The following is a 24,123-nucleotide window of genomic DNA, read 5'->3' as shown; positions in this document are numbered from 1 at the left end:
GCCTGGCGAGCTGAGAGCCCAAGGGCATTACAGCCGGGCACAGCCCAGGTAATTCACCGTCCCCTCCCTGCAGATAGCGGGTGCCACCGCCCTGCGGCACCGCTGCCCCGTCCCGCACCCTGATTGTGCACCTCGGCGTTTCCTGGTGTGGCCGCACACATCCTCAGTGCTTGTGGCAGCAGAAAAAAACCACCTTGCCCCATGCACTGGTACCACACCTGGGCAACCTTCCCCGCAAAGGTACTGCCACTGCGAGTAGGGTTCAGGGTGCAAAGATCAGCCCGCTGTCAGTGCGTGCTGCTCCTGCTTCCTCCTCCGGCCGTACGCTGCCCCGGTCCGCACACAGCGAGCTCCCCTTCGCACCCCACCCGCATGGGGAACATCAGGAGCTTCTGCTCCACCTGGGCGAGGAGGTAACGGCGAGCGGGGCGGGCAGGGCAGGCTGACAAAAAAAAAAAAAAAAAAATCCCCATTTTGAAGAGCTTTTCCCCTTTGCCAACCCAGGTGTTGCCTGAATGCCAATTCAGCAGCTTCAGGGCAGGACAGCGGTCTTGGGTGGCTGTCAGCAACAAACTCTCTTAGGGCAGAAAAGTGCTCTGTGCCTGAGGCAGAGTACTTTTCCCCGAAGCATTAATCGGTGGCACCAGCACCGTGTAATTTGTTACCGGTGGCACATTTCTGCGTGGCTTCACTTCCTTAAAAGCAGGGGAATTAATCAAGTGCTTACCTGCACAGGGTTCGCACCACGCGGGCAGGCACCCCGGGAGCAGGAGCTGGTGCTCCCCGTGGCCCTGCAGCCCCGCGGATTAACGGACGGGTTTGCACCGCAGGTGCAGGAAACGAATTCGCCTTGTCTGAGCAATGTATGGCAGCAACTGCGTTACCAAGTAACTGAGTAGCTGAGCATTGCCTTTCCTGACTAATTGATGCCCTCGGTGATTGCTGCCGGGGAGGAAGCACGGCAGGCAGCGAGGCGACCCCATGCACCGCAGCCCTCCGGGGGCAGCTCGGCCACCACAACACGTCCAGGGGTTTGCTCCATCCATCAGCAGGCGCTGGCATGGGGCCAGCCTTTCGCAGTATCCCCCCGTTAATTTCCTGGGGTGTTTCAAAATATGTATATGTTATCCAGATGCATTTTGTATATGCGTGTATCAGATTTGGGGCTGGGAAGGGGGGAGAGGGGAAGGCTCAGGAAATCAAGGGATGGGGGAAATGTGACTCTGAGCCCAGCCCCAGGCTCCTGGACAAGCCCCTTCACCCTGCAGGACACAGGGAGCAGCTCGAGGTGCTTCTCTGGGGTGTGGGACACTCTCCAGTTCTGTATACTCTGTAATGGGCCCTGTAAAGAAGGCCGTGACCACACATCACTTTCTGTCATCAAGCCTCTGCTGAAGCAGGTTAGAACCAACCTGAGTCTCCGAGTCACTGCTGATAACTACTGGCAGTGAATTTCCAGGCTCCGGGCTTGCAGCATTAACGTTTAAAAATCACGAGACCCCAAATACCATGACACCACGTCTCGTGACCTTTAAGTCAAATGGGTTTAGGTTTCTTTTTCTTTGACTTTCGACGTCCAAACCATAAGGCTCATGTATCCAAACTCGTCGCAGTCCAAAAGCACCAGGAGCCCATTTCTCAACTAAAACCCGAGCTGGTGGCTCATTAACTGGTGCAGGGAGCAAGGGGAAGGGGACTGCTTCGCCAACGTGACCCCACTCATTTTCACATCACCTCCTGGAGGGAAGGAAAATGATCAAGTGGGGACACGTGGAGATCAGCACAAGGTCACAGCCAGTCGAGGTGCCCAGGGCTTGGTCAGCCAGAGAACATCCCATTCAGTTATCACAACTTATTTTTAAATGGTTCTTTTCAATGCTGATGTGTTGCAGCGACCTTGGGCTTTAAGTCTGTTCGTGAAAGCCTTTGAATCTCGGTTGGAATTAACGTCGGCTTAGGCTGGCCAGAGCCAGCACTGAGCAGGTCCCCAAAGTTTGTCCGGGCAGCCTCACAAAGAAAAGCTCTCGGCAGAGCTAGGAACAGCCTTACACTTTTCATAAGTTAAAAGAAACAAGAGGACTAAAGCTCAAAGACAGAACATTAGAAAATTTCCTAACACAGCCAGCCCCAAGCCCAGCCGCATGCTGCACTGAGCCCCTCAGCGCACCATACCCACACGGTCCCCATTCCATCTTTTTGCCAGGTTTCAGCCTTTGATAGCACATTTTCCTGGGGAAAAAAAAAAAAAAATCAAAACCGATTTGAGAGAAAACCTTGCATCAGCCTGCATTAATTTGGTCGGCTGAAATCAAACTGTGGAGCCAGGTATTTGATGACTAAGGCACAGCACCGAATGAAAGCCCTTTCCTGCCTTTTTTCTGCATCACCAAGGTGTGCGTTTTAGATAAAAGTCACGTTTCTGACCGAGGCGTTGGCTGCCCGACCCCCTGCCCCGCTCTCCCTGCTCTTCCCACAGCACGGGGCCGGGGCAGACAGGAGAGGGGCAGGGCACTGGGAGCTTCATCCTCAGCAACCCTCTCGGCCATCCCGCCCCGGCACAGCTGAGCGAAACCCAACCGTCCCGCCCGCTCTATTTGTACACGCAGATAAATATACATAAGGCAGAGCTGAAAAGACAGAGTCAGCGCCTCTCCGAAGCCCGTCAGATCCTGTTACCGCCAGATCCCCAGCACTCTGCGGCACGCACGCTCTTTGCAGCAGCCGTCAGCCTGGCACGGCGCGGAGCAGATGGTCACGATGACTTGGCCGGGGGATGCTGTCAGCCCCCAGCTCCTCGCCTCACATGATTTTGCCGTGCCACCTGGGCAGGGCACCACGCCATGGGGGCGAAGGCAGCGCTCCCTGCCTCGCAGCAGGGTCCTGAGCAGGTCACCAGCCCACGCTGGGCACCGCCAGTGGCTCCCGGTGGCCCCTTCTGCCACATGTGGTGGTGATTCCTCTTCAGCACGGGCACCAGGCTGGGGGACGTGGGCAGTCACCAGCAGGGAGAGCAAAGCTGAAGGCAGAGGGAGCAGAGCCACCAGCAGGACCTCGTGCAAGTAGCCCAAAGCCTCATTATCACCAAATAATTACCTTCTGGTGGTTGCTGATGCAGCCTCATTTTGCCCTGCTGCCCACAGGTCCCGCTGAGCATCCACTGCTGCTGTTTGCCCCTAAACAGGGGGGGATGAGGCACAGGGGGCAGAAAAAGGCAGAGTGGAGCCAAGAGTAGTCTGTGCCCGGACAGTCCTCCTACAACTGGTGGGCACTGGGAAGGAGAATGACCCCTGGTCCCTGCAGGGCTGGGGTGGGAGAGCAGAGTCTTGCAAAGAGCCCCAGGGAAGAGACCAGCCACGGGCAGCCCAGTTACCGCAGCATTCATGTGAACAGCCGTGAGCACGAGCAAACCCTAAACTCTCTTCTCACAGCTTCAGAGGGGAGCCAGAGCACATCCATAAAGAGAAAGGCAGCGCAGTGGCTGGGTGAGCGGCCCCAACTTCCTGGCACTCGGGGAATCTTCCTAGATCACGTTACGTTCATGTGTCCTTGGCTCGTCTCTGTACAGTTGAAAAACACTGTAAGGGGAGCCAGCTAATTAAGACAGTTGGTCTTGCAGAGCAAAATCCAGGGAAACAATTCCTTCCTGTTCTACTGGATTGCAGACCTGTTGCTTTCACCCAGCCGTCCCGTTGCTGGCCGCTGCAGCAGCGCTGGGTGCTCACGGCAGTGCTCATGGCACAACCTGCTCTGCAGTAGTGCAGGGCATGAAGGGCCTCTGGTCCACAGCGGGGATGTTCCTAGGCACTGCCACGACACAAATAAATAACGATAATAATACTCGGGGGGGGTCGGTAGCATGCCCTGTCATCTGAGCCAGCGCTGATGGAAAGAGCACGGAGCTGGCTGCCGAGGTGCTGCGAGCGATTTGAATCCGCTGACATTTGGCCACCAATTGGGACAGGCTAGCGGCGGCTTCGGAAGGGAGCGCAAAGCTTTCCGACAAGCCAGCGAGCCGTCGGCGTGCTGGCACGTGCACCCACAGCACTCCAGGGTGCTGGGCAGATGAGCTTCAGACTCAGGGTGCCCAACACCCTTGGGTGCAGCCACCCTTACCGTGCCAGCTTCAGGAGCGCTTATCAAAACCAATACTTCTGGGGCGATGAAGATGCTTGAACAGGGACCACTCCTCATTTCTGCAGCTGTACAGTGCCATGGGGTTGGGTCTGGTTGGGTCTTCCTTTCCTTGGGAACCCTAAGGTGGATGGGGACGTGGGTTGGGAGAGCAAAAGGTGCTCTCCTGGGCTGCGAGCTGATGGCCGTGTCGTCCTTGCAGGCTGTGCCGCTGCTGCTGGAATGAAGGGGAAGACAAATCCACCGACCTCAGTAAGTCACCCGCGGGAGCTGTGCTGGCAGGAGGTGGGGAGGTGCTGGCACAAAGCGTGAACGTCAGGCACATCACCAGTGCACGGAGCACACTGCCATCCCTCTTCTGCTCCGCGGTGCTCAGGAAAAAGGAAATCACTTTCACTGATCTCACTGAAGGGGAGAGGATAAACTCCAAAAGAAATTGTACCAGGGAGCAATATGGGACTGACCCAGCATTGCCTCCCCAGTCCTGTATTTTCCAAGAAAGTTACAGAAAAGGTGCACTAGTAAATAGCATAAACAATGACAAAGGGCTTCTGAGTGGAACCAATGCCATGGTACCACAAAGTGCTGCCACCTGCATGCCGTGCAACACTGCAATCTGAATTTGCTCTCCTCTTCACCTCTCTGAAATGGTGTAGATAATTTATAGGATGCAACAAAACATTTCTGGAGAAAAAAAAAAAAAAAAAAGACAAAAAAAAAAAAGACAACACTACCTTGCTGGCCAACACTTTTCCCACTGACCCACTGACTTTGGCTGTGCTGAACCCAGGCTCATCCACTCTCGCCCTTAAACACGAGGCACGCTTTTGGTGGGAGCAGCAGGGGCAGGACAGGGCTTCAGCAGCATGGGCACCCTGGCACTGCTCTGGGCAAGGAGAGGCAGAGCTGAGCACAGCTCCGGGGGCCGCAGCTCTCCTGCTCAGGCTCTGCAGGAGCCCCAGGAGCAGAGCCCATCACGTGCCCAGCAGAAAAGCCGCATGAGCAGCACTGTCCTTGCCACCATCTCAATGACACAAATAACGTGCAGCAGAGCTGGCGGGGGACAAATGGTAAATCTCCAGCTAAGAACAATGATAATGAAAGTACGGAAGTGAAAATTCATTACCTGAGTCCACTTGGGAGATGTCCTGAGGGATCCTCTCAGGCTTTCTGGGTTGCTTTAACCCTCTGGGTCTGGCTCCAATACTTGCTCTGATGCACTGGCGTTGGCTGTGCTTTCTTCCCTTTTTTTGCCACTTCTTTGTCAGAAATCTGTTTCCTCCTCACAGCAAGGTGCTGTGCAACTCACCAGGCCCATCTCATCATGCTGATCAATGAATGTTCAGCATCCCCAAACTATGCAAGTAGAAGGAAAAACATAGTGTGATTTTGGGCCAGCAGCTCCAGGAAATAGCTTAATAATGTCTCCTCCTCTTTCCAACAGCCCAGGTGGAGGTGAGACATGCAACAGGACGACCCCAGCAGCCCAGCCCCACAGGTAAGCTCATTCCATCCAAACAGAGAAGTCTCCCTGAATGCTTTTTGTTCCCTGGAGCACAGAGGACACACTTCAGCACTGCCAATGTTGCTTAGGTTCCCCCGGCATCCTGCCAGCTCTCTGAAAAGTTAGAGATGCCCATCAGAAGCAGCCCATCCAGCCCATCTCCCACCGCCTTGTGGAAGGGTGATGGGAACCAGGAGGGTTCCACTTCCTCCTGGTGCACCTCCAGGAGCTAGCAGAGCAACATGCCAGTGCAGAAGCCTGCTGGCTTCAACCTAGGGGTCCAGCCGAGCGGCTCTTCGGAGGCAGCAGCAAAATTTCCTTCTGGTTCTTGGACACAATTTGAGTGTACGTGTGGAGGGAAGTCCTGCCTCCCCTCGGGAATGTGTTTCCTGCCAGCTTTCTGTCATGCACTGAGGGGGGCATGAGGCCTCCTTTGCACCCGCCCTAGTCCTGGAGGACCCTTATATAGGGAAATGAGGCCTGACCCATGCAGATTAACTTTACCTGCCTCCTGTTGGCTTCTTGACCGCTCATTCAGTCCTGACAAGCACCAGGCTCTTACCTCAGGGGCACTTGGGATCCTGTTTGGTAGTTGCAGTCCAGGGAAGGGCCCACTGAAACACCAGGATGACTCCGAACGCAGGTGTCTCAGCACAGCCGCACTGCTCAGCCCCTGCTGCTGACACTGCTGGTGTCCCACCAGCAGCAAACATGCACAGACCATCTCAAACACAAGAGACAGTTTCCTTGGCAGTTTCCCTAAGTCACCAGTATACTGCTTCTGTTGCCACCTTTGTCATCGGATCATCCCACAGCTTACTCCAGCTCCATGCTGTAGAGCATCCAGCTCTTCCCATGGCATCCTGGACTCTTGGGTCAGGAAGAATAAGCCCAGTGAGAACCGTCATGATCTTGCCTCTAAATGACCATTTGCGTCCTTTAGCTCTAACTCCAGGTGACCACGACCAAGCAGCGTGCCCATCTGCAGACAGATGTTCCTGAGGAACCCAGTGTTCCCAGTGCCCGGACCCATTCTTATGGAAGGATGGTTTGGTCACCCCAGGCTCACTGTCACACCAGGAGAGTTCATTACTACCACATCCACTTTCAGGAAAACATTAGTAATGAGTTGCATGCATTTTTTTCCAAACATGTTTTCCAATTGTTTGTCATCTGGTAGAAATTGATAGAAAATACTAGGGTAATCGGGCAGAGGAGATAATTCGTGTGTGCTGCTGGTCAGCAGGAAAAAGGAGGTTGTTCATCACTGCGGCAGAGAGATGTTGATAAAACACAAAAGATGATGCTTGGTCTAGCAAAGTACCTTCTGCTTCTCCCAGGAAGTGACAAACTGCCTGTTTAATTAGAGAGGTCAAGGCTCTCCCCTGAATAAACCAGAAATAGCCTTCCGGGGGTGGGGGGGGGGGGATAATAATAATAATAAACCTGCCAGAGTATTATGGAGGACATTAGGAAAAAAATACATATAAAATCTCCACCAGACAAGAGCCACATTTTCTGAGAAGGGGGTGTTGAGAAAACCATTCTGCTCAGGGAGAGAGGAGAGCCCCCCTTCATGTTTAATGCAAGCAGATATTCCAAGATTTTTCTCTCTTTCTTCACCTATGTCTCTTAAAACATTTGTAACTGCACCGCCTACCTCGGGTGTACCTTGATGTTAACTCAGCTTGTCCAGGGGCAATGTTAAACCAGTGGTTAGCAATAAGGCATGTGGCCCCACGACATGGCCGATGCATAATTCAGATTACCAGGACACCTTGAGGTGCAATCCCCAAATCCCAAATAGGGATTAAAGGACAAACTGTCCCAGAAAGGCTGAATGGGACATTTTGGGAGCTGGTCCCATGGTGACTGAGAGGGGAAAAAACCTCTCCAGGGACCTGCAGTGGCCAGGAGAGCTCGCTGACCTCCACGTGATGCCAGAGGGATGGGGTCCATCACAGATCCTCCGTCTGCCTTCAAAGGAGGAGTTGTTCGGAGATTTTAAGAGAATCAGTGCCTTAATCATGGTGCTCAGCCCAGCCAGGATCGCTCTGCCCCTCTAGAAGAGGCAGCGACAAAAAGCAAGCCGAGCAGCATGCTGAAGGTCAGCAGATCCGTGCTCTGACACAAGGCAGCACAGCTCCCAGTGCTGCAAGACGTCCTGCCCAAAGCCCTTCAGCAGCTCCGTGTGCCCGGCTCTTGCTCAGACTGAGCAGCATCCAGCTGCCGCAGCATGAGGAGAGGGGAAGCCACCTGAAGAAGGGACACAAAATGTCAAGGCTGGGGATGGCGAGGTGAGGGTACATGGCCACACTTCCAGGTCTCTGCCGCAGAATACAATGTTGGTATTTTTTGCTTGTTTAAAAAAGAAAAAAAAATAACAGCCTTAGGTTAGCTCATGTGCTGGTACCTCCCTGTGCTGGGGACAAGGGCAGGGTGTCCATGCAGTGCCACATGTCCCACTGGTGGGAGATGGGCCATGCTGTGCTGTAGCAATAGCCTGGGACCAACACGTCTTGGCTTTTATGGACCAGCAACACCATCTGAGATGCCTCCTGGTACCAGAAGCACATGTTCTCTCACCTGTTCTCACACTGAGAAAGGAGGCAAGTAGACCCTACATCCAAAGTGGTGTTTCTTCCTTGGGGGCTGTGGCACCCGCTTCACGTCTGCGCACACCACCCAGCCTCACCGTCCTGCTGTGACCTAAATTCATCCTGACCCGCCTTGACGGGACCCTCCTGGCCACCCGTTAACCTCCTGTCTACGTGGATACCAGGAAACTGAGCACGGAGGTTTATAGTTCAGTGGAAAGTTCTGCTGCTGTCTTAAATCATAAAGCACAGCTGCTGACACAGCAGAAGCTGCAAAGCGAACAGAGCATTTGTGCAATCTGTGGTTTGGAGGCCGCCGGGACAAGAATAAGCACAGCGTCTTGCAGCTCTGTTGGAGGGAGAAGGAAAGGACAGGCCAGAAGAGTAGATTAAAACTCATCAGAATGCCATTGTAATACCCGGTGCAACACGAACACAGCCTGGCACTTCAAAGTCAGCCCACAATTGAGAGAAAATGGCAGCTGAGATTCAATGGCTGCAAATGCAAAGCAATGTGTGGGGAAAAACAAAAAACTAACAACAGGCACCAAATACATGTGCACATGCACGGACTAATGAGCCCTAAATGAGCTATTCTGAGCCAGGAGACAGATCTTGGGCATCTTTGTGGAGAGGGCTGTTCAAACACCACCCTGGTGGTGCCTTGCACACTCTGCTTTCTTCTTGTGCCGGCCTCGGGCCTCTGCCAGAGGCCTCCGTGAGGGACCAGGCCTGACCTAGAGGCCCTTTGGGGCTGGCCCAACACAGTTCTCCTACCCCTGCTGGGGGGCCTCACATCCCCAGGCTTCGCGTGGAACTGGTGACAGCCAAGGGGACGCGGTGCCCAGGGGCAGCCCGCTCCCAAGGGTGAGCAGGCCAAGCTCCTCTGGAGACCATGCCCCATGGAGCAGAAGGGCCACCCTCACGGTTCTTCTGGCCATGGTCATCTGTGGCCACTTAACAAAGTGGCCTTTGTTAAGATCAAATGAATATAAAAGACCCTCAAATGTCTTCGGTCTTCCCACCGCCCCTTCTGTACAGCCGCCAGAGACACGCCAGCCTCAAAATGCCTGCGGAAGAGTTAAAGCGCTTTCCTCAGCGAAGCAGCCTGCAATCTTCTTCTCCACCCAATGGGACTCAAATAACCTAATTCTTGTTCTACATTTGTATGGGCTCTCCTTCCGCCAGCTCACCCCTGGAGAAATGACAGCTATGTGGTAAATACATGTAATCATGCCAGTCTGATAGCTTCTCTTGTTCTCTGGCCATTAATTCATCTCCCTGGGACTTAGGTGAACGTTTTGCATCCCGCAGCAAATTCAAAGAGCTGCCTTTATTTTAAAATCAACACAACAATAAAAGCCTTTCTCCTTTCCCTCCTCAAAATGCAAATTTTTAGCTTCAAAAATATCCTGGCACACAGACAGCTGTTCCTGGCCGTGACCTTATCTCAGGCCAATGACAGATTTCCCATGCATGAGAAGTCGCAGGGTTTAAAAAACCTCCTGACTGCCGTGTGCTGTGGCCAGGGAAGGTAACCGGCACCAGAGGATGTGTTGGAGTGATAGGACTCGGTGGGGCAGGCTGGTGGTTGGGCTTGATCTTGAAAGTCTTTTCCAGCCAGAATGACTCTGGGATCCTATGAGCAGCGCTTGCTGCAAGCAAAGCCTGCACTTCGTGATAAAAACACTAACAGAAATCCCCCCTGGGATAAATGAGCAAAGAAAAATGCGAGAAAGCCCTCCAAGAAGAAACGCCTTCTTCCTGATGATCGTTATTTCTAGGAAAGCAGGAAATTTCTGCAAATTTTCTCTTCTCTCTGGACACGCATTTTGACAGGGGCAGCCGTTACAGTGATGGCAGAGCAGTGCTGGTGAATGTACTGGTGCTGGCCCAGGAGCACCCAAGTCACCATTAAAAGAAATAAATTATCATCACGACCGTGGACAAACCACATCAGCTTCATATCCAGCTCCTGTGACAGCGCTCCCTTGGGGGCATGCCCCACTCCAGCCCACGTTCATGGCATAACGCAAGAGGCCAAGGGACGGCGGGGAGGAAAGGGTGCTGCAGACTGGGGCTGGAGCCAGGCGAGGGAGCACTAAAGGCCAGCGGGCAGATGGTGAAGCGGCGAGCAGAAAGTCACCACGGCCATAAATCTTGGGGAGCGGAGACGGGCAAGCCCCAGGTGGCTGGGCAAGCCTGCCCGGTGAGCCCAGCGGTGCCCAGGCCGCCCTGGGCCAGCGGCCGCGCGGGGTGGGACGGGGGCCAGTGATAAAATTAGAAAAGCATTTCCCTGCCAGTCCCTTCCGCGGGCTGCAGGAGCCGCTAACCCCTGCGGCACTGCCCTGTTTTGTGGGCTGGGGGAGCTGCTGGAAAAGCGGGATTTTTCTGCAAACCGCCAGCTCCCACTTGGTGCGCCTGCAGACAGCCAGTGGGGGAATTATTCAGATGTCCTCTTCGGCGCCGGGCACTTCCCCTCAGTCCCTCTGCCTGGTGTGCCCGAAATGGCTGCTCATGCACCCCGTTTCCAGCAGCTCTCCCCCCGCTGCACCAAGCTGCAGCTTCGCGGCAGCAAGCCACCTCCCTGGACAGCACTCATTATTATTATTTCTGTCCCTAAGCATCCTTTAAGTTTCCACTGGGGGGACAGAATCAGAAGGGAAAGCCTTTTAAGGATTTCTGCCCGCTTGGGAAAGCGAATCCCCCCCAAGCCAAGAGAGCTGCGAGGGGGATTTGAGTGCAGGCAAGTGCTCAACGCCGAAAGGGCAGAGCGAGGGGAGGGGGAGCCCAGGGCACGCTCTGAAACCAGAGCCCCCGGCCAAATCGCGGCTCCTTCCTCAGCCGTAGGAAGTTCACAGGGCTTGGAGTTGGCAGAGCACGGATGGTGACCGAGCGGGGCAGCTCGGCGTGGCGGCAGCTCAGCGGTGGCCCTGCCGCGATGGGTACCGTGGACCTGAAGGAAGGTCCCAGCGCCGTGGCGATCAACATGATGCTTATCGTCCGCCCCGAGCAGAAAGGGCAGAGGGACAGACAGACAGACAGCGCAGGTAAAACCCCAAGGGAGGGGAGGGCTGCAGGTGTGGTGCCAGCTGCTTGCTGGGGCCAAGCAGCAGCTTGGGAGTAGGACTTGGGCTTTTCTCCCTCCGCATCTCCCTCCTGTTTTAAGAGATGTGCTGCAAAATGCCCAAACTTCCCCTTTTTCTGCAGGAGAGCCCTTTGCTCCTGCACACTTCTGGGCACTGGCACGTGCCACCGCAGCTGCAGGAGGAGGTGACGTGCGCGGGCCACCGCTGAGGACCACGCGTGCACCTCGCCCTGCCCTGCAAGCAGCCGAGCACGGGGGCAAAAGCGTTGTGTGCGAAGGGTGTGCAGGCTTTGTCCCCACAGGTGGCTGCCCCGAGCCATTTATAGCTCCAGTCCATGCCACTCTCCCTGGCCCAGCTCCTAGCGTTCAGGGGATCTTCCAAAAAGCTGAGAACATGCTCTGCAAATGCAAGGGGACCTTCCCTGCAGGAATAAAAGGAGGGGGGGGAAAAAGAAAATAAAAGAAAAAAAGAGAAGAAAAAAAAAAGTGTTTCTGCTCAAATTCCTTAGGGAAAGGCTGGCTCCTCCAGATGGGCTGATGCCTGCTGGGTCTGGGTCTCCAGAGGGAAGGGAACTGCAGGGACAGACCTGACCACTGCGTTCATCTGCTCATTTATTTGGGAAATAACGCCCAGCTGATATCCTGCAGTGCTAGCACAGACTCGTATTTATGTTTTACAGGTTTACAGGGTGATGGAAACGGAAACAACAGACCGCAACCGGCACAGGGGAGAGACCTTAGTGGTAAGTTGTCTCCTCACTCCACACATGGGAACACCCCCCTACCAAAAAACAGCACACGGTGCCCATCCACAATCTTGTAGTGCCCGGCTCTGCCTCAAGACAGCAACATGTTTGAAGCAAACTATCTCCTAACAGCACCTTGGGAGGCTTCAGTGGGCACAGGGCTCTTGGGTCATGGGGGGTCCCCTGCATGCTCTCCTACACCACACGGCCAGGATATGCGCTTCTGACACCGGTGGCACAGCAGTGTTGGAAGAGCAGGCAGCACTCTTTCTCCCATGGCACCACAGAGGTTAACACGTTCCTCCTAAATCAGCATCTCGATGGGCCCCTTTCCCCGGCACAGGACACAGGGGTGGGCTGCGGGTGAGATGCTGAGCGCTGCCCCATGCTCTCGCTCAGGGACCTCACCGCTTCCAGGCACCCCGCACCTCTCCACGCTCCCAAGCACAGGACATTTTGGCTGTGCCCAACAAGGCGAGCACATCTGGGCGACCACCGCCTGGAAGGGCAGGCCAGCTCCAGCTGCTCCAGCCCATGCCCTCCTCAAACCATCCCACCTGGGCACCAGCCTCCGGAGCAGGGCCACATCCCATCATTTTGCCCTATGCCCCAAGCAAGCCTGCTTCCTCATCCTTACTGCACTGCCGAGCTGACACTGCTCTCCTTGTGGCACTGAGATGTTCTTCTCCCTGTGAACAGACCAGCGAGCCTCCGAGGAGCCCTACAAGCAGAGGCAAACCATTACTTCATACACAAATGAAGGTAAGTGACCAGCCAAAGTACATGGGTTTTTCAGAGCAGGGCTTCAGCAAGCTCCTGCTCAAGCTGGTTTGTAACAAACACACCAACAGGACACCCCGCACGAACAGAAACCAGGACGTAGCATGGATGTAACCAATGCCAGATATTTCTGTGCAGATGGAAGGGGGCAAGCAGCAGGACAGACAAACATCCTTATTTCTCCTGGTGGAACCATCTCAAGTTTCACGCGCTCCTCTGGCTCACAGCTAGAGACTTCTCAGTTCCTTATGGAGGGCGTCTTGATTAGGAATAGCAGAAAACACCATAAAAACATCAGCAACCATTTCATCTCTCTAGTTTTTAAGGAAACAGGTGCAGCACTTTGAACATTTACTGTGGGATTACTTTTTATCATTTGTTAAACATTGTTTAAGCTTACTGGGAGAAAGCATTCCTGTGTGCTAAATTTGTTTCTTGGAAAACAAAGAATTCTAATTTAGGGGGGGAAATTGAGAAAGTGGGAATTGGCAAGAAAGCCCACAAAAATCCACAGATATGAATAATCTTGAGAAATAGCGCCCTTGCAAAATATAAAAATCTAAGGAAATCACACTATTTGCAGAAAGGCAAGCCTTTGAGAAACAACATCATTTCACCTTTAAATTGACTAACAAAACACACCAACCAGCCCTCATCTTGGCCCCCTGGTACCTGCAAGCATCCCAGAACTGGAGCCAAGCCCTAGGATTTTAAAGGGTTGTATAGTTTTTACAGTCTTTCTTGCCTTCTGCTGTTGGGATTTAAGGACATCGAACTTTTCTGCAAAACCACAGGAGATAAAAGAAAACTTTTTAAAAAGTTAAATTCTGAGAAAAAACTTATTATTCAATGAGAGTGCAGATTCCTACCTAATTAGCTGCTCCCAAGAGCTGGGTTTTAGGGAAAACCTCAAAAACCACGAGGCTCTGGCTAGATCTGCTAGGGGCAGCAGGTACAACATGCTGGCAGCCCCGAAGTGCGTTCACACCTTGACCTTTCTTCTCCAAAATAACCCCATGCTGCCTGGCCCAGCGAGCCCACCCGCGTGGGAACTCGGGCAGCTGAAACCTCCTAAAATGCTTTCCTGAAGCGCAGCCTCTTTCAGAAAGTTCAGGTAGCTCCTGTAACACTTCCTGACTTTTTCCTTGTGTCTCTCTCTCATGGTCAGAGTGAAGCTTTAAGCAAAAGACCCCGAATTTCCAGGGTGGTTGTTTGGGAGCATCGCGGCACGCAGAGCACAATGCTCTCAGCCAACACTGCCCCTTGCAGGCAATGGCCTTTTCCAAAGGTTTTCATACCACAAACCAAGCCATTTCCATAGCTTTGAGCCTTTTTTCATTTTATTCTGAGAAAAATCAATGAGACATTGATTCTCTGTTTACTGTATCTCCATCAAGAACTACTTAATACAGCAATAAACCCCTTCTTTAAGCTGCCACACCATCCTCATTGAGGACCTCTGCTTTATTATCACCTGCTTCAACACCTGCTACACTATAACAGGAGGCTTTCTTTCCTTTTTTTTTTTTTTTTTTTTTTTTTTTTGAGAACTGAGAATTTTTCTGAGAACCATGTCAGAGGTGACTACAGGTTTTCTTACAGTATGGTTTATTCGTTCTGCCAGGAGAGCAGAGCACTTTGGTACCTTCTCAGATGGCAGAGGTGCCGCCTGTTTTGCTAAGGTTGCATCATGTCAGCGATGTTTGGGTGGATGTGACCAGGTTTGGCATGCCGACCCTTTGGCCCTCCTTCACATCCGAGCGCTGATTGTGTTCCCCTTCCAAGCACGTTTGTCACCATTTCTTCCAGGAACCCAGGTGACAGTGGAGGTCCATCCCAGGAACACCACCCCGCAGCTCTTCAAGAAGCTCTCCTTCAGGAAAGGTACGTTCCCAGCCAGAAAACCTGCCCGTGGCCGAGGGGACACCCCTCCCTTCATGGGCACCACACCAGTGGGGACCCCCGGGAGCTGCAGGCAATGCTGCAGCCCTGGAGTTGGGGTGCTGATCACCACGGCCCCACAGCACTTTCACGAATTGTGCCCGTATCATTGCAGGTTCCCAGAGGCTGCCCAACGATAGAGGCCAGGACAACAAAGGTGAGGCTGCCCTACCTCCAAGCCAGAGAATTTGCTCCCAGGAGGAAGCGGTTCCCTCCTCACATGGTGGGGCTGGTGTCTTGAAGCTCTTGAGATGCCACCAGCCCTTGGGGTCAGGCGCTGGCCACGCTACCCAGTGGTGGCCATACCCATGTGGGTGGGTGCAGTGATGCTGAGAAGCAGCTGCTGGTGACAGCAAAACCTTTCTCTTCCTGGGGTAGGGTTAACACAGCTGGCGATGATATGAGGCCATCAGAAACCCTCAGCAGCTGCCTGCAGAGGCACCATCTATGGCCAAGCCAGCGCAGGGGCCTCATGCAGCATCCAGGCTTCCAGCTTGTCCATGCCACTGGTGCCTTGGCTGGGGTGTGATGTTCCCAGCCCCAGGGCTGGAAGGGGAGGCGTCCGACTGCCGGGGAACACAGTGTCTACAGAGCCTGGGGACTCCCAGAAATCACCCCTTTCACTTCTTCTTTTTCTCTTGCCAACAACTGCTCACCTCATTCTTCTTTCTCCAATTTTCCAGCTTTCGAAAGGACCGAAGCCCCACAGCCACCAAGTGGGAAAGACCTGCATGGTAACTATCATCTGCACCCAACCCGTGCCAGGAGGGTGCAGCCCCAGGCAGGGACCCCAATCTCTCCCCAAAACAGGCTTGCTCTGCTCCTGGAGGGTACGGAGCTGTGATCTTGGTTCTACCAATACGAGCATGTCCAGCTTCCCAGTCCCCCACAAGTCCTGGGTGGCTCCGTGACCACCCCACAGGCTGGACGGGGACGATCTCACGTCTCCGTGCACACAAAGGGGCACAATGCACACTGCCCAGCTAACAGCGTGAGCCTGCCTGAGTTATTCTGGACCCCACATCTGCGGGGAGCCTTTGCAGCTATAACCTGACAAAGATGAAAACCGATAACCAATTTTAAGAAAACATCCAGTTCCCAAAAGGCAAAAAGTAATTTTCGGAGCGGTGTAGAGTAGGAACCGTTAAGCGCGTAAATCTGCTTTATCTCTCTTTAGGTCAGCCTAATAGCCCTTTTCAGGGAAAACGGAGATAAACAAACAGCCTGTTACAGGAGCAGAAGCGGCGTGCTCGCAGGCTGATTTTGGCAGGACAGCCAGTGTGGTGGCCCGCGTCCTGCTGGCAGGCAGTACCGTCCCCAGGGGCTGAGCCGGACCCAGCGCCCAGCCCCGTAATCCCTCCCCGGGGCAGGGGTTTCCGAGAAGAGCAGGGCTCATGTTAGCAGAGCATCTTTGCAGGTCAGGAATAGCCCCTCTGCGAAGGGAGGGGAGATGGACGCCTCCCCGGGGGCTGGAGCTGGGGGGATGAGCCCGAGCCCAGTTTTGGGGAGCTGGGAGGGGGAGCACAGCGGGCACAGGTGTCAGAGTGAAGAAACCCAGCTCTTTGCTGGTTTTGTTTAGCAAGTCTTGCTTTGTAGAGGATTGCACAGCACAGGTTTTCCCTGATGTTTCTGCAGTGTTTTGTGCTCTCACATCCAGCACCCAGGCATTTTCAGTGCTGCCACACAGCTCCAAAGACGCTGGGTACCTCCCGCCCTGCCCAAACTCCACTGGAGCGGAGGCGATGAGCCCTGCTTGCCATGCAGCTAGCGAGGAACCTCCACGGGTGCCCTCGTGTCCTCTGTCCCCAAGCACCAGTTCTGGCCATCCTGCAGGACAGACAGTGGCTCAGCCGTGGCCCCGGGGGCAGCCACAGCCCTCTCTCCCTCCCTCTGTCCCTCCCTTCCCCAGACAATACCCGCTTGTTTCTTCCCAGCGTATCCATGGGACAAATCCTCTTTGAAATCCATGCCAGTAGATCTGCAGCAATTTGAGAAGCTGGATGCCTACGCATTAAAAGTAAGTCTCGCTTCTGCCTCCGTCCCTCTTCCCTGCATACACCAGCAGCAGACATCCCACTCTGGGAGGGAACCTGTGACCAAAAATACATCTTGCTTGAAACGTGGAATTACAGCTCTGTGCTTCTATTTTTAACGAAGCTCGAGCTAGAGCAGCGTCCCGGCAGGTGGGGTCTCACCAGCTCTAGCAGGACAAGGGATGGGGAAGGCAGGGGTGTCCACCACAATGTTTCTTCACCCCAATCTCACCCAACACTTCCTCCTCCCAAACAGGTGAACGTCAACAGCAGCATAGAGGAGCTTGTTCAAGCCCTGCTTAAACAAGCCCGGACCGACCTGGAGAAAGTCCGCGTCATATGGATGTGGATATGCCATCACATAGGTGGGTCGGGGTCTTCCATAGAGAAGGTAACGCCGCTGCTGTTGGTCTCGTTATGCTGCCGCTGCGATTCACTCTGTGTCTTGTGGGTGGTTTCACACAGAAGGCGCAAAGGAGCGCTTTCCGGATATATTTATCCAGAAATACCTTCAGAGGTTATCTCACCATCTCTGTTTCCACACTCCCCCTCCTTGCACTGCCAGGCCCTACAAGGCATTGTGCAAATGGTTTCTCTCCATGTGATGGCTCTGTAACGCCTACCCAATGTATACAAGGGTGCAACCATACCAGTCCCCATCATCAAAGCAGCTGAAGCACAAAGCCAGGCTGCCGAGCACCAGGGGCTTGGTTGTCACATCCAGAGCCCTACAGCACCACTGTATTTGCAGACTGATTGCATTTTGCATAGGACACGCTCAAACTCTTAGGGGAAGATGTGGATTTAAACCAGTTTAAAAAAAAAAAAAAATGAAATGAGCCATACATGCTGCAGCTCATCTCGCTTCGTTTGCGCTCACGGAGGTGGAAAACAAAGCAAGAGTTGCTTCTGCTGCCCACCGAGCCTGCTGCCTCAGGCTTCTGAATGAACTTTAGCCTGTGCTCCTTCCCACAGAGTACGACGTAGTGGGCTTCCATGACAAAAGCCAGCGGCTGTGCAGTCCCATAGACGTGCTGCGGAGGGGAAAGAGCGTTTGTGAGGGATACGCTGCGCTCTTTCAGCAAATGTGCAGGTAAATTAAGCTCAGGAACATTCAGTGCCAGGGAGGGTTAATGTTTGTTGTCATCTCCGTGCCTATTCTGTCTGCCTTTGCATTGACTGATGTGACTTTAAGCAGGACACAGAACTTCAGCTTTCAAACCATGCTGTGGGAAACCAGCAAGTCCTGGAAAGGTCAATTTTGCTCCCTCCTCCTCCCCTCCCCAGCATAATTTGCTTTGTGCCATCTGCTGAGCTTCGCATCGCATTAACATAATGGCAGATGAAAACACAGAGATAATTTGGTTAGAAGAGGCTAGGTTTTTCCTTCGAGTGTCCGTATGTGAAGGTTAAAAGCATGGCGAGCCTCAGACAAAAGGGAACTCTGCCTGCAGCATGCTTCTGTGGCACAGGCAGGCAAAGCCCCAGCAGGAGCTCGCCCAGAGCCCTCTGCAGGTGCCCTCTCCGCTGGAAGGGACGGCCCTACAGAGAGAGGGTGTCCGCAGGAGATGACTGGCCCTGATGACTCAGCAGCACAAAATTGGAAGGGGCCTCCTAGCACCAGAAAGTAATTGTGTAGTTTCCTAGAGCACGGGTTTGCGAGGCAATGCTGTGCCTTCCTCTTCTCGGTAGACCAGCTTCCACCGACAGGCTTTGGAAAAATTGAAGATCAGTCATCTGCTGGCACATGTACGTAACAATTGGCTTTCCACACCATCCAAAAAGATTTAGGAAGGCTTTCACCATTAGATAAACAAAATCTAGAAGGAAAAGGCCAGATTTAAAAATAAATAAATAAATACTGTGACAGATGCTAATGATGCTAATGTGGTAAATGCTTCCAACCAATAACATATCCCATGATACCTGATCCTGCTTACCAAAGAGTAAAATAAAGAAAGGGGATGATGAAGTATGAATTTATAACTGCATATTATGAAACAGTTATTAGCGGTTAGAAGTGGGGGAAATTATCATCTGTTCATTAGAAAGCATATGTTTAGTTCATTAAAAACATTAATCTTTCCAAGGATCTTTTTTACTATTTAAAGGCTCTGTTGATTCATCCTTCATTCCTCAGATCCAGGTTGATTATTCATTCTGTGATTCAGGAAACCTCCCAGTCATGCAGTCTATCACTTTTGACAATTAGCTAAATATTTCAGCTCCTCTCCTGAAAAACTATAACCCAAGCCACCTACTTCTTGCAAGACAATTTCCTCATTCTTTCTTCTCATGCACCATTCAAGTCTTACACATTCAAGTTTAAGCACAAAGGTGAGAGGCAAAGAGCCGCCTTCTTATATAAAAGTTTTCAGAGACAGATTTGGGTTTTCTAACATGCCTTTTCTCCTAGCTCCCACCAAGGCAGCTTTAACAAACAGCCCAATTCGCCCCTCACCACAAGTACCCCCAAGTTCAACTTCAGGCAAGCCTAGCACTGAGCACCTGGGGAGGAACGCTCACAGCAGCAGCAGCAGCGAAGACACAACAATTGTTTGTTCTTCAGAGGTTTCAGCACAACCACAGGAGCAGAGCTGGTCTCACACCCCACAGCAGGTCTGCCCACTGCCCACTCAGCTGCTCCTTGTGCAGAGTTGGTCTGCAAATAGCCCAGGCTGCCCATCCTCTCCTTTCCCTCTCCTCTACAGTCTGTGGTTGTTCCTGGCTCTTGGGTACAACTGCCTACCCAAGTGTGAGCCAATCTGCCTCCCTCTGGAGAAGCCAGATTTGCTTCTTTTTTTCAAATGAAATCTCCAAAGCCAACCTGAAATGAAAGGGAAGAGGCTGCCGTTGAATTCAAGTGACATCTACAGCAAGACCCAGATTATTTCCTACTTTTCTTGAAGTAGAAAAGCGTCTTAGGCACCTTGGTGCACTAAGCAGATGTTGAGAACAGTTCCTTAACTCATTTCTTCTGGTCCACCTTGCTTTTAGGGCATTTCCTACCATCACATTGCCACATCAGGCATTTCTGGAGATCTTCTCCATCTTCTTTCTGCACGGTTAACTTACCTGTGTAAAGTTGTTTATACAAGAACGGAGACGTGATCACTCACTCTCTTCACCAGTACAGGATTGCTCCTACAGGAGGTTTTAGCGTGCTTTTGTCCATCTTATTAAGGAGACTTAATTGAGATGCTCCGACCTTTCTCTTGGAAACTCAGCACATGCAAGCACGGACTCTTGCTGTACCTTTGCTAGCTTCATGTTAAGCGGGAGCACAGACAGAAGGGAGGGCAGAAGGTGTCCCTTGGTGTTCTGTCTGAACACCCAGACAACCGAGCAGCAACGGGGTGCTGCCACAGCTCTCCTCCCCGTACACCTCTGTCTTCTCTCTGCAGGCTGCCCAGCCAGCTCCCAGCTGACTCTCAGTTCCCTTTTTGCAAAGACAGAGGAACAGATAACTAAGCAGCACAAGGTCTTCCAGGCGCTAGGAAGTCTGCGTGTGGAGCTGATGGGGCCGTCTTCCCTCTAAACGGGCATCCCCTCCATAAATAAAGTCTTCCCTACGAGCACTGCCAAACTGCTAATTACCAGCCAGTATCTCAGTTATCAGACCCAGGCGTCTTAACAAGCATGCTAATTATCTTCCCCATAAATATCACTTTTCTTCTCACTGAATTAAACCCACGTTATGCAGACAGTCTTGATCTTGACGCGTGCACGGTTTGTTACTTAAGGTAGCTGTTACAGCTAGCTTACTTTTCAATGAAGAAGAAAAATGTCAATACCATCCTACACAAAAGACAATCCTCTAAGTGAAGTAAGTTTAGATTAATGCTGAAATACGAGGCCAATATTAGAATCTGTTGCTATCAACAGCAGAGAGCTTATTAACACATTGCTTATTTAAATCCTGTTTACACTTCAACAAGTATTCATTATTTAAAAAAGAGAGAGAGGGAAACTATTTAATCATTTGTACCCTGGACAAGCACAAGGTCACTCTTTAAGGCAACTAAATCAACCTCCACAGTCCTGTGAGGTATAAGAGATCTTGGCTAGTGTCAAACACTGGGCCTACTGTTAGAGAGAGCACGAACAAATGCAGTTTTAATTTATAATTACATGGGCTAATTGTGGAGAGCATCAAAGGGATCCCACTGAGGAACAAGACAGAGAGCAATTAAACACACCTCATCTTTGTCATCCTCCCTCAGAAAGACTGAGTTGATGGCGCATCAGGCAAAAGAGATGGAACGTGCAAGAACTGGAAGAGAAGGGTCCCTTCCTCCCGTGGGACCCTCTCTCCAAATTTCTGTGCAAAAGCTACAAGGGAAAGAAGACCCCTTCGCAACACCGGGCAATGCTAACAGCCTCGGGTGTCGCTGCCTCATGCTGCTGTCCTGTGCTCGCCCTGCACAGAGCCAGCCCCCAGAAGGGCACAGTCTCCACCTGATGCCACTGAGCAATGGGGAGAACTCGCCTGCCTCTGGAAGGGCTGAGGAGGTCGTGCCATGCTCGGGGCTGAGCCACCGGCCCAGCAGAGGTGCGATGAGCCCAGTGCTTTGGGCGGCACGTGGCCGGAGCAGGCACCTGTGGTGTGCTGGCACTGGTGTGGGACGGTGTGGGGGGCTGTGCTCCCATTCAGTACAGAATTAAAGTCCTGTGGATGCGCTGGATGTGGCTCCTCACATCCTCCCACAGAAGTACACTGAAGGATTTAAAACCAAAATGTCCTGCTGCACCTCGTTGTTCTCTTTTAGCATCGCAGGAATCCAGTGCATGAAGCTATCAGGATACTCTAAGGGGTACGGGTACACGATTGGGCAGGTCTTCAAGGGAGACTCCAGCCATGCCTGGAACGCCGTCTACCTGGAAGGAAGGTGGCACTTACTCGATAGCACCTGGGGAAGCGGTAACGTTAACAAGACTTCAGACAAGTTCACCTTCAGGTAGAGAAACAATTCTCTAATTTAATACATAAACCTACCACAAAGGCAAGCTAGCAGGTGTGGTAAGAGACACCAGGGACAAAGTTTAGGTCTCACTGCAAGGGGTCCTTCACACCCTCTGGGCTGCCTGTCCAAGGGAGGGAGCTTGTTGCTGTGGAAAGGGGGTGACCTCGAGCAGCAAGCAGTGGGACTCACAGCTTTCAGCTGCCCCAGAGGGGGTGCCTCCCTCTTTCTTCAGGGCCCGTGGTTGCAGGGGACAGCACAAATACCCTGGTTTTATACAAAAGCTCAGCATTTTGCCCTGGAAATAGAAAATCAAAGCTGAGGTTCCTTCTCTCCCTAGAGAGTTTCAAACCCACAGAGCTCAGCTTCTCAGCAGCCCCAAACACTCTGACTTCCTCCTACTGAAACCACCATCACTGTGCGGCGGAAGAAGTAACTGCTTATAATTACTCATTTTCCTTTTATCTCTTCCTCCTCCTTCCAGATACAACGAGTTTTATTTTCTGACTCACCCAGCTCTGTTCATTAACGATCACTTCCCAAATAACAGTAATTGGCAGCTTCTCAAACCAGCTCTGACGCTGAAGGAATTTGAGACTACCGTGATGTACAGCAGTGACTTCTACAAGCTGGGCCTGCTGACTGTGCACCCAGATACAGCCATCATCCAAACAGGTAATCCCTGAAAATGAGATTAAAACAATTTTCTGTGTTCAAAAAGTTTGACTTGCTGAACAACATATAACTAGGCTCTTCTTTACGTGATACTCAGCACCCTCCAGCATTCAGCAGCAATTTTAACACGAAACCATTCAGGTAACCTCACTGCCCCAAAGAGCCCACATTTCAGGTCACCATCTTCAGATTTTAAAAGGGCTGCAGGAATTTTAATAGTTACCCATTTTTATGAATGCCAAGAACACAAAGTTCAAACTGAAAGGCAGCAACATTTTAGGACTTAATGTTGTCTTCAAGCACTTTGGGAACAGGCTCATAGGGAGGTCAATTATCTCATGCCTGTGTACTGCAGGACTCCTACACCTTTCCCTGAAGCTTCTTGGAATGGCTGCTGGACTAGAAATCGGGTCTGGCCACGTCTAACTAAGCCCTTCTTGAGCACACAGGCTGACAGTACTTGCAGTTGCATTTCTCACAGGTTTTCATATTCTATAGGACCACAGCTCCATTTCAGTTGATATCAAAGCAGGATTAATGCACACCTCCAAAAAAAAAGGTCATTCATCACCTGGTTCTTTTGAGGGGCACCAGTTTCTGTAAAAAGGTGACAAGCTATGACCTGTCAGCCACAGCTCTTTCTTTTACTGCTAGGGAAGTGACAATCGGTTGGGACAGATTAGTCTTCTGGAACAGGGTATGTACATGTAAAAAAAATGCACTGAAACTCCTATGTGGTTTCTTTTCTTACATATTTCATAGTCAATGGAACAGCCACCATATCAGTGGATTGCCGCTCTTCCACGTTATTTACATTTTCGCTGAAGGGAAGAGAAAAACATGGCTTACTGTCTTTGAGGAAATACGGAATGAAGCTGGAGATCTACCCACAGAGTACAGGGCGCCAGGAACTGGAGATCTTTGCTAAGTCCTCCAACTCCCCAGAAAACGTCTACAACCACGTGTTGCAGTATGTTGTCGAGTGCAAGTCTGTGGACAAGAGCGTTCACTTCCCGAAGGACCTAGACCAGCCCGTTGGACCAAGTTGGCTCTCAGAGCGCCAGGGGTTCCTGAGGCCGTCACAGCCCGACCCAGTTGTCCACACCAACGATGGACGGTGCTCTTTCACCTTCACCCTGGGAAAGGACATAAGCATCTTACCCACGCTGCAGTCTGATAACAGCAGCCTGACAGAGGACAGGAGAATGCAGCACATCATGCAAATCCATCGTGGCAACCAAGTTGAGTTTCTGGTCCATCTCCCCCATGCAGGGAAATTTGTTCTGAAATTCTTTGCCAAGAAGAAGTCAGATCCTGGCAATTATACCTACGTCTTCAACTACCTCATCACTTGCCTGAACAACGAAGTGAAGTGGCCAGCTTTCCCTCAGACCTATGGCAAGTGGGCGAACGACTACGAAATACTGGAGCCACTCTCCGGGCTGCTGCCAGCCAACCGCAACGTGCAGTTTAAACTCAAAATTCACGGGATATCAAAGGTGCTAGTTCAGGCCCAGGACACTCACACACTGACCCTGAGCAGAGACGGCTTCTGGGAGGGAACCTGCAACACCGCAGGATGCACAGAGTTATTTGTTATGGTGCAAGAGAACGCCAACCACAGCTTCTACTCCCATGTCCTCAAGTACACGGTTGAGACCCCGTAG

At 52.1% G+C, this 24,123-nt stretch overlaps 1 protein-coding gene across 1 annotated transcript; it reads left to right on the top strand.

The window, feature by feature from the left end:
* Window positions 1–372: 372 nt before the first annotated feature.
* Window positions 373–24,123, top strand: KY (kyphoscoliosis peptidase; the record flags this gene model as incomplete). Its single annotated transcript, XM_084292120.1, has 14 exons — window positions 373–413; window positions 4,334–4,383; window positions 5,576–5,629; window positions 12,001–12,063; window positions 12,766–12,828; window positions 14,656–14,730; window positions 14,903–14,944; window positions 15,471–15,521; window positions 16,722–16,804; window positions 17,077–17,185; window positions 17,796–17,913; window positions 21,590–21,778; window positions 22,266–22,456; window positions 23,219–24,123. The coding sequence occupies 14 exons, from the start codon at window positions 373–375 to the stop codon at window positions 24,121–24,123; spliced, it is 2,034 nt and encodes a 677-aa protein (XP_084148246.1).

The sequence above is a fragment of the Netta rufina genome, assembly GCF_964035555.1.
Source record: "Netta rufina genome assembly, chromosome: 9".
NCBI classification, from domain to species: Eukaryota; Metazoa; Chordata; class Aves; order Anseriformes; family Anatidae; genus Netta; species Netta rufina.
Note: the sequence above shows the minus strand (reverse complement) of the source record. Positions and strands in the feature narration are given on the sequence as shown.